The sequence below is a fragment of the Botryllus schlosseri genome, chromosome 6 (assembly GCF_051294905.1).
Source record: "Botryllus schlosseri isolate E-star chromosome 6, Bs_hap1, whole genome shotgun sequence".
NCBI classification, from domain to species: Eukaryota; Metazoa; Chordata; class Ascidiacea; order Stolidobranchia; family Styelidae; genus Botryllus; species Botryllus schlosseri.
The window spans coordinates 21991005-22001380 of record NC_137241.1 but is presented as its reverse complement, the minus strand read 5'-3'; the positions used below and the strand labels follow the sequence as shown (position 1 = coordinate 22001380).

Genomic DNA, 10376 nt, shown 5'->3' with positions numbered 1-10376 from the left:
GCTGACAAACTTCTTTTTTTCCTACAGCAAATACCCATAAGTCTTAGCGAGATATATTATTCGTGGCCTATATCATTAATATCGAAGATACTTTGCAGATACTTCTCGATATTTTTTATCAGTCTTCAGCCAGAAACACACAAATGGCGAGTCCTCAAGATTACCGGACCAATTGCATCATTTCAATGAAAAGATTGACAGACAGACAGACAGACAGACAGACAGACGGACAGACGGACGGACAGACGGACGGACGGACGGACGGACGGACGGACCGACTGACCGACCGACCGACAGACAGACAGACAGACAGACAGACAGACAGACAGACAGACAGACAGACAGACAGACAGACAGACAGACAGACAGACAGACAGGCAGACAGACAGACGGGCAGACAGAGAGACAGACAGGCAGACAGACAGACAGACAGAGAGACAGACATACAGACTGACGGATGAATGGGCTTTTATTCGTCACATCAATAATGAAGATGAAGATCGGGACACCAGCGGTAGCGAAATAAAATTTCTTGGTACCTGTCTAGCTTCATAACCATGAGATTCCGCATAAGTCGTAAAATGAGAATTAAAGTGTGACCTGTTTGTGCGGAAGATGGTGTGCATTGGTCCGTGGACATATGAGCATGCGACATTACAGCATGCGAGACTTTGGCATGCGACAATTTGGCATGCGACACATGAGCATGTGGGTTAAACTACGGATTAGGGGTAGGTTAGGGTTGGATTTATGGTTGGGTTAGGGTTAGGTTTTAGGTTAGGTTAGGCTAGGTTAGGTTAGGTTAGGCTATGTTTCTGGTTAGGGTAAGTTTTAGGGTTATACAGTCACATGCTGAAGTGACGCATGTTCATGTGTTCCATGCTGAACTGTCGTTTTCCATTGTGTCGCATGCTCATATGTCGGGCAACCGGTGTGCATCATCTTTGCCATCTGATACTGAATTAGTTCGGCAACTCTGAGCATGCCATTGCGAAATGGTGGAAAGCGAATACGAAGGAAAGTTCATTATTCATCGATGAAAGGGAAGCAAAGTGGTCAGAGGTGCAGGGCACAGGCCTGTAAGCAGGAAGCATTGCAGGGTAGTTTATTGAGCCACCAGATGGCGGTAGTGCATTGACTGCTTTTGCACGCTCATTGCACATGACAACATTGTTGCTACTTGCGGTTGCGAATGCGACGTGTTGGGTATGAAAGATCGTATTGTGATCGGCGAGACCGCCCATTTTCGCTTTGCTGCTGAAGCACAAGTATCCCACATTTCATGATCGTAAGCTCTTGTGTCCTTCCTATTTGCAATGTTGCGGTGTTTTATAGTGGGCCTCCACAAAGCGGTTGGAGTTCTAGTTGCACCTGCTCGATGTGGTCTAAGGCACACACATTCTGGCAAAAGTAGTACATTGTGGTGCAGCAATGTAAGGCAGCGTCAGTATGGTCTGCTGAACGGCGAGTTTGCGTCGTTCTGTTTCAGACAGAAGCGTCATACGACGCGAAGACCGAAGCGTGATGCAACAAAAGCGGATTGTTCCTGTATGACATTCGCTACTGCAGACCGTTATAAGTGAGCGAAACTTATGTGATTGTATTATCTTGAAACTAAGCATGCTTTACTTTTTTAAAGTTTGAAGGAACTGGTCCGTGACATCGTGAAGTGGGACAGCTTTGTAGTGAAGAATCTTCCTTTGGAATTCTTCGATGCCACAAATATAATCTCAACTTCTAGTACATGGTGTAAAAATCCATCATTTCCTGGAGAGATATTCATTTTCAGGTAACATCAATCAACAAGCCTACATCAATTATAGTAGTGATAGTACAACACGCTGCATTCTGGAAACATTTTCACCAGCATCTGCTGTTTCAAGAGGAACCTGTATCATTTTGATATGCATCATGATTTCACACAGCCGCCTCGTATCGTTTACATTGTGTCTTTGACCGTGGTGCAAAAGGACGGTAGGCGATAAGCGCCACATCTTTTTGTTTCATAAACAACAATAAGCAACATCTGATTAAGGATAATTTCCTGTATTCTCTGTAAACAGTCTATGAAATCTCCATTCATCGATTCCTTTGCACATCTGTTTTCTGGCAGTTTGGAAATGATAGTATCAACTATGTGCTCAGCAAAAATTATATAGCAGCGAAAAACAGTTGTGTCGAATCAGTATTCATTTATCTGGTCTTTTCATTGGGAAATTACCTACTGCTCTATTCACTGACAATCAAGGAATGGCGTCATTTCATTCTGGAATATCAGAGGTGATGCAGTGGAAAGTGTTTTGACAATGTCAAGGAATCACGCCGAAGACATTTTTCCTGCAAGGCTGGTAAATTGGGAAAGTGAAGAAATGCCATACATCTACCACCAAGCCCCTACAGCATTCAAGGATGGTAAGAAAATGCTTGACGCATTATCTGGTCAACGGCATATATAAATGAGGCTTGGTTTTTGTAGGAAAGTTCTTCCTGTGTTCTGATTCCTCGCAAGACAAATTATCACTCGACATGTTTGCATTATCTAATGCGCTATGTACATCTGTTAAATTGGGACACTGGGAAAACAAGTTGGATGCTTTAATTTCGTCCCTTGATACAATACCGGCCAGTCTTATAAAAGGACAAAAGCTGAAGTACCACACACCTCAGGCAATGCTACGCAAAGTGGGAGAGATACAGTTAATAAGGTTTGTGCATGAATGATGAAGGTCTGTTATAGTACAGTCACATCGATTTGCTTTCAGGCATAGAGTGAATCTACAGCACAACTTGCTAGACATTCCAGACACATATTGGGACCATGAAGACCTTGAGAAATTATATTTAGACACATCAAGGTATGACTTTTATGTAAGATAGTTTTATTAGCCCTTCGCCTCGTATAATGATCATCACATGCGATCATACATAATATATAGTGTGACGCTGGCGTATCTGGAACCACGTTAATGAAATCGATCAATCAAAATCATGGCCAGAAGTGATGATACTGCAAACCAATTTGTCTCACCCGGTATGTCTGGATGCATATCAGACAGGAATTTATCGCTATGAAATACCAAATTATACTTTTCTGCATGACATCGTTATTGTGTTGCATTGGCGGGAGTTCTAATATCATTTTGATACTGCGACCCTTACGTGATTAATGTATATATTCAAGAAAACTGTCAAAACGATATCATTCGAACTTCAACACTTTAGACTTGTTTGAATTTTGTCTTGACCCCCGTGACTTGTACTTTGCATGGCGCCATCATTTCTTCACAGGCACTCGTATGTTGAACGTTGAACAGGTTCTTGAGTATTGGCACACGAGTAAACCTTGTGAATGAGAAGTTGAATTACTGCGCTCACATGGTCGAACTACTCAAGACCGATTTACATGAAAAAAGATCACTCAGGCTGGAAGTGCTTATTGTCCTTTTAATTTCGATTGAGGTATGTACTTGACGTTTGAGAAAGCTCGTCCATCCATGCTACACTCGGGTATTTTTCAAGGTCGTTTTTGAAGTGGTACATCTCTTCATCATGCCGCGACTTTGCAATGACCCAGAGCCGGAGGTGTCGAGGTTAACCAGTAAAGCAGAGTAACAAGCTCGTCTTCAGTCCAGTTCCGGTGGCTTCACACCTTTTGGTGTCTCGTGCCGTTTGACGTAATCGAATCTACGGTGATCAGGCTCTTCCAAGAATAAGCCACCCTCCTCTGCGCCGGCTTGAAAACGCTGGATTTTCTCCGAGTCGCCTTTCAGCCCGTCTGGAAATCGGAAGGAAACGCAGGAAATTCCTGCTCGCAAACACCGCTCCGCTATAATTCTGCCCAAGTTGGCAGCTGCCATGACATCGACTGAACTGTACAGGTGCCTCCTGATACACCTGAAATTATTTGTTGAACACATCATGGGCTTATTTCAACAATTTTACGGTACTCACTGCTCTCGTGTGGACGCCTCGACAACGGTTGCTCCCGAGTAATGCTGTACTTCGGCATATGTATGATGTTTGGTTTCCCACAGATCCAGCCTAAAGAGAAGTGAAATTTTGAATTATATGCGCTGATCATGTTCTGTGTGGGGCAGTGAGTTATATATTGCTTATATTCTGCTTACTCAATATATGAAATACGATGTTGAAATATCACATCGATTGCTGCACAAATAAATGTGCTAGCGAATACTGCTTAGTGGTCAAAGAGTGGTTGCATGGCAAGCTACAAAGGTTGAAACTTGGATAACATAAAAACTTACACTGACGTAATCACATGCCTTTTCTCATTTGCAATGCTTCTGTGATTTGCCGGTAGAAAAAGTCAAAGGGCAGCAGAATTGCCAATTACTCATGACTTGGTAATTGCTAGTAGTGCTTGCTGGTCGCAAAAATATAGCCTCACATGCCAGAGATTCACGCTTCTATAGCATGAACAAACAATCACATGAATGCTTCCAACAGAGGTGCGAGTCTACAATTATATAATTAGACGAAAGCATGGGCCACGGTGCACACTCACTTGTAGTAGTAGTTTCTACGAGGTAGGTTGCTTGATTTGGATTTGGCGTATCCTTCCCATTCCATTCCCCAACCGTAGTCTTTTTGTTTGAAGCATAATCTTTCGAGGTTTCTGGGATTCCTGTTCACAAACCTTGGGTTCGGCTGTATGGACTTGTTTTCGTTTTGATTACTTTCTTTAGAGAGGCAATTCGTCAGGCTTGTTGTCGACATACCAGCTGCACTTGACAAGCTTCTGTAGTAAGGTATTGTATGCCGGAAGGCCGATACATTTCGCCAGATTACAACCATTCTCTGGATTCTGTGAAAATTGCGCGGTCCGATTCTCAAAGTCTTGATTTCAAGGTAGTTGTATCGAGTCTAATGAAAGAATTAACTACAAAATACGTCACGACGGCGGAACTTGAAAAATCAGATCCGAGTGATGTAACGGGTGACCCACATCAATCACAACAGAGCAAGCACACAAAAGTACATTTTGCCAGTCAGATGTTATGGGCAGCATTTTTTATTTGGCGGGAGCATTAACCGGTGAGATCCAACCACGGATCGAGTCACTTTGGTCCAACTTGTCTCGGTGCAGTGGGTGGTCTCAGCGAGATGTGGTCAAAGTAGTCAAGAAAGATACATAAGTAGAAACAGAAGAAGCGACGAAAATATCTACTCAAGTACGAGTAGAAGTACTTCTTCCATAAGCCACCTAAAACTACTTGAAGTAGAAGTAGAATTGATTGGCTTTAAATTTACTCAAACATGCAAGTAGTTTTGAAAACAGTCTTAATTCGGTCACATGGACTGTCAAAAGCTGCAAATTGAACTATGCGGAAGGTGCGGATAATTTGATTCGTGTATTGATGCATCCCAGGAGGTATCGATTTTCGGCACAAGCATTCTTTCGCATCATGGGATGCAAATTATAGAATTAATATGAAAATGTGATACTAAACCTTTATTTACCAGAAGACCCCGTTTTAGAAAATATCATGGCATGGTGCCCTACCCCATATTATAAGGCCCCAAGTTTAGGCAAAGACGAGCAATACGGAGAAGTCGTATCGAATACGGTTTATAACTCTAACACTTTGCATGATTAGTAGACCTATACGTTAATAACAAATATTGTGGATCGTAAAATTTATATTTAGTGTAGCTTTATTTTCGGAAAATAGAGGCATTACTACACTTGCTTTTATGCTTCAACATATATGTTCTGCAGAAAAAAGAACTGAAGCAATTAGAACTCAAAGTATAATGATACTCGGAATTGAAACTGAAATAGAAATACTACTTTAAAAAAGCGGAAAATATATTTCATGTCTTTTGTCCATAAAGCTTCAAAGGTAATATGCTAGAACAGGTGTTACGTTAAAAAAAAGCTGGATTTTCCAGATTAGCAGGACACGTCATGGGCTGCTAGATTACGATATAATAGGTAATTGCTAGATTGCAAAACGGTAGTTGCAAACGCTATGGTGGGCCATATTTACTGTGTTGAAATATTTGATATGGGCGACAATGCGGTGTGAGCGGAACCAAGCAATCCGTTACCTAAATTATATTAACTGATACTTTCGTGAAAACATTTTTCACTCCATAATTGCTGTGCGCGAAGCGAAACAAAATTTCTGGGCTTTACTTTGGCATTTATGTAGGCTTACCATACGTCCTCTTTTAAGAGGATTTGTCCTCTTTTTTGACTTTTTTGAAAGTGTCCTCGGAGGACGCCCTTTTGTCCTCTTTTTTGAGATTTTGTCCTCTTTTTTGAAAATTTAGGTCAGATTTAGAGGAAATTGCGAGTGATATGCCGCAAATTAGCGCAGAAGTGAAGCTCCGGCGGGTATTTCGGAGGGAAAAGTGGTGATTTCAGCTCTGAGCGAAAAGAAGACCTTTTTTTTTTTTTTTTTAGTCATCCACCTAGCAATGTGGAGTGAAAAACGTGTTTTTGAGCTCTGAGCGGAAGTGATGACCTTTTTTTTTCTTTTTTTTTTAGTCAACCGATCATGAAGCGGGTGAAATTTACCTGTTTTTGAGAATTCTTCTCCAGTTTTGCTTGTCTGAAATTTCTGAAAAAGTGTCCTCTTTTTTCATTTCCGAAATATGGTAAGCCTACATTTATGAATACTATAAATGTTGATACTCCGTGTAAATAGCCCCGAAATTCCTCAGGCTATCTTTCGTATTGGGGGATTAAACTACTTCTACTTGACAAACAGAAAATAGCGAAAAGTAAGTAAGTCACTAAATATTACGAAGTAGAAGTAAAAGTAGAGAAAATCAGATCTACTTGAGTAAGTACCAGAGGTAGAGGAAAACTACTTGAGAGTACTTCTAAAAAGTAGAAGTACTTCGTTACTGACCACCTCTGGTCTCTGCATTAGCGATGTAATCATAATTATTGTCATCCGATTAAGATACACAATGAGCAATGCGATATACCGGTACACAAGAAAGAAAGCGATGTCATGATCAATACTAAGATGTCGATTGTCGATACAACGAAGCAGTACGATTAGGGATATTCCGGGTTCATCCAATCCCAAGAGGTGGTCAAAATAGTCAACAAAGCTACTCCAGTAGAAGTAGCGACGAAAAAATCTACCCAAGTACGAGTAGAATTACTTCTTACATAAGCAGCCTACTTGAAGCAACTACTTGAAGTAGAAGTAGAATTGACTGACTTTAAATCTACTCAAATAGGTAAGTACAGTTGTGATAACGATAGTAATTTGTGCGCATGGACTGTCAAAAACTGCAAATGGAGCTATGGGGAAGGTGTAGAGATCGAGCTTAATTCATATTGCACGAGGCATCCTAGGAGGTATCAATTTTTGAGAGAATAAGCAGTCGTCGTACATCATAGGATGCAAATGATAGTATTGATATGGAAATGCGATACTAATTTGCTTCCTCGAACACCCCGTTTTAGAGAATATCATGTCATGGTGCCCTCCCCCATATTACAAGACCCATATAGTTCAGTCGAAGAGCAATGCGGAGAAGTTGTTTCGGATACCACTTTTAACACTTTGCGCGATTAGTACACGTTAATTAAAAATATGGCAGATCGTAAAAATGCCATATAGTGTAAAGCTTCATTTTCGGAAAATATAAGGCATTGCTTTATAGCCTACACTTCCTTTTATACTTCAGCATGTATGTTCTCCAGACAAAAGATCTGAAAGAACTCAACGTATAATACTATAGTAATTGAAAGAGAAATACAAATGCCTTTTCTAAAAAGCGGAAAATTTATTTCATGTCTGTTGTCCAGAAAGTTTCAACGGTGGTCTGCTAGAACAGGTCTAACGTTAAAAAAACAGTCAACGTCCACTTTTCCAAGTTAGGATACGTCGTGGGCTGCGAGGTATAATAGGTAATCGCTAGATCGCGAAACGGTAGTTTCAAACGGGGGCCATACTTGCTGTGATGAAATATTTGATATAGGCGACAATGCGGTGTGAACGGAACCACTCAACCGGTATCTAAATTATATTCAGCGATACTTTTGTTAAAACATATTTGTCACTCCATATCTACTGTGCGCGAAGCGCAACGAAATTTCTGGGTATCACATGACTTCTATGGTACTACGTGAAAACAGCCCAGAAATTCCTTAGGCTATCTTTCTTATTGGGGGATTAAACTACTTCTACTTGACAAACTGAAAATAGCGAAAAGCGGTAGGCCTAAGCAGTTCACAAAATATTACGGAGTAGAAGTAGTAGCGGCGAAAAAAGATATACTTGAGTAAGTACCAGAAGAAGAGGAAAACTACTTTAGTACTTCGAAAAAGTAAAAGTACTTCGTTACTATGACCACCTCTGTCAATCCCACATCTTGCTCTGTCTACTGCAGAGGCAATCAAAGTAGCCAAGAAGGCTACTCACGTAGAAGTGGCGACGAAAAAAGTACTCCAGTAGAAGGAGTACATTTAAAGGTAAACCCAAAAACTACTTCAAGTGGAAGTAGAATCTGTTGACTTTAAATGTACCCAAGTAAGGAAGTAATTGTGGAGAGAGAGTTGGAGACTCAGCTATGCCAAGTGTGCAAATACCTGGATTCGTACATCCCATAAGGAGGTGTGAACAGGGCCGTAACAGCACTTCGTCAGCCCCCCCCCCAAATAATTTGGTCTTGGGCCCCCCACAGGGTTATAGACCAAACTTCTGGGGGGCTTCGCCCCCCAGAAACCCCTCCGGCGTTACACTGTTTACCGCTATTTATCATATTCATTGGGAGTTTGTTCAGTGAATCAGCTTTTGTAGCCTAAGCGCGCGAAGCGCGGAAAAATTTCGAGAATTCATGATTGAATCGGTCAGTATGATCGAGAATTGCCTATATTGTTATCAGTTTTTATCTTCTCTCTGCTCACGTAATCAGATTGGCCGGTAGAGCTGAGTGAGGTGTGTTTGAAAAGGTAGGACCACTCCATTAATAATTAAACATCTTCAGGCGTATACCCGTTGGCAGGAACGAAACAGCACCTCGTCAGGCCCCCAAAACGTGGGTCTTGGGCTCCCATAGGGTGATAAAACGACCCCTCATCACGTTGTTCGCGTTTGTCACGAAATCATCTGTACTGTATTGTGAGCCAGCGCGAAGCGCGAAAATTTTCGAGAATTTATGATAAAATCGGTCAATCAGATCGGCGATTGCATAGGCCTATATATTATGCTATCAATTTATTTTCCTCTCTACTCACGTAATTAGATTTACCGGTAGAGCTGAGTGAAGTGTCTTGAAAACGGGATGGCCCGTAAATAATAATTAAACATCTTCCGGCGGGTGGACCCGTTGGTATACTAGTGCTTTTCAACCTGTGTGACGGTTCGCACTAGTGCGAATGAAAAAAATTTCAGTGCGAATGACGAGCGTGGTGCGAATGGTGCGAATGAAAAATCCGGATGAGTGCGAACGGCAAGCGTGGTGCGAATGAAAAATCCGGATGAGTGCGAATGAAAATTGTGCATGTTTGTCACTATTTCCGACGTGGAATAATTCAAATATACACGATATTAAGTACCAGTGAGCCCGTAAATTTTATCGTTTGGAAGCAATTCTAAAAACTTGTTGGTGGCTAGGCTTTTCTAGTTCACAAGTGAGGAACGCTCCCGATGCGTGTATAGTATAATGCAATGTTTGAGATAATATTTCCGTGCGAGAGGATTACGTCACTGCATGGAAAAAAGGAGTTGATCAGTTGAATCGGTATCAGTTGCTCACTTGCTCGGAAACATCCACCGTGTATGGATATTGTATACGGACCTTGTAGGAATGTAGGTGATAGTAGCTGATGACAGTGTTGACATTTGTCATCTTTGAATGCAAAATATTGTAATTTTAGCACACATTCATGTTGGTTAACAGCTGAATTTAGCGTTTCTTCAACTATAACAATTATCACATTAGATCTATAACAAGTGTTGTTTACTCGTGTACCTAACCAAGGATTAGAGGCTGTTATTAATAAAATTAGTGTTAGCACATTCGTGTCTTACGTTCAATGAATATTTATCTTGCATCACATCGAATTATTAAGTCACTGGGCAGTATATCTACTGACCAGTGCAATGGCCTGTTTGTAATGCGAACTCCGCAATTTATGCTTAGACACGGTTTCCTGTTCTTGGACTGATGATCTCCGGCCAAGTCTAGATCGTAAAGGCATAGGCATTAGGCATATATATAACATATTGGTGATTCCACTAAGCTTGCTGGTCCATTGGAAAAGTTTGCCTACTTCGTGTTCGTACTGCCTTTGTACTACAAACTTTGTAATACTCCGAACTCTACCTGTTTAGCGTGAGCAGATGAGCAGTGAGCTGAGCACCCACTGCAGAGCAAAATCAAAT

General features: G+C 41.3%; 2 protein-coding genes across 4 annotated transcripts in view; one reads left to right on the top strand and one right to left on the bottom strand.

Moving 5' to 3' along the window:
* LOC145440375 (required for meiotic nuclear division protein 1 homolog) overlaps positions 1 to 4194 on the top strand; it is a 141008-nt gene extending 136814 nt beyond the window's left edge. Inside the window, exons 2-8 of one of the 3 annotated variants that reach the window (XM_080317971.1) lie at positions 730 to 1579; positions 1640 to 1789; positions 2249 to 2412; positions 2477 to 2705; positions 2763 to 2855; positions 3315 to 3459; positions 3520 to 4194. In XM_080317971.1, the coding sequence (XP_080174097.1) occupies positions 1317 to 1579; positions 1640 to 1789; positions 2249 to 2412; positions 2477 to 2705; positions 2763 to 2855; positions 3315 to 3459; positions 3520 to 3612 (1137 nt within the window). In that variant the 5' untranslated portion in view covers positions 730 to 1316 and the 3' untranslated portion in view covers positions 3613 to 4194. Of the gene's footprint in view, positions 1 to 648; positions 1580 to 1639; positions 1790 to 2248; positions 2413 to 2476; positions 2706 to 2762; positions 2856 to 3288; positions 3460 to 3519 lie in introns of those variants that run through there. The other 2 variants (XM_080317970.1, XM_080317972.1) reach the window with 2 other exon arrangements.
* Positions 2859 to 5002, bottom strand: LOC145440383 (large ribosomal subunit protein uL18m-like). Its single transcript, XM_080317980.1, has 3 exons — positions 4526 to 5002; positions 3952 to 4041; positions 2859 to 3894 (listed from the first exon to the last, which is right to left on the bottom strand). The coding sequence occupies exons 1-3, from the start codon at positions 4813 to 4815 to the stop codon at positions 3624 to 3626; spliced, it is 651 nt and encodes a 216-aa protein (XP_080174106.1). The 5' UTR covers positions 4816 to 5002; the 3' UTR covers positions 2859 to 3623.
* Positions 5003 to 10376: the final 5374 nt, after the last annotated feature.

Coding starts and splice junctions, on each gene's coding strand:
- LOC145440383 (XM_080317980.1), bottom strand. CDS start 4,815: ATGGTTGTAATCTGGCGAAATGTATCGGCCTTCCGGCATACAATACCT. Junction 4,042..4,525: donor CGTAGAAACTACTACTACAA/GTGAGTGTGCAC, acceptor ACTTCTCTTTAG/GCTGGATCTGTGGGAAACCA. Junction 3,895..3,951: donor GAGGCGTCCACACGAGAGCA/GTGAGTACCGTA, acceptor AAATAATTTCAG/GTGTATCAGGAGGCACCTGT.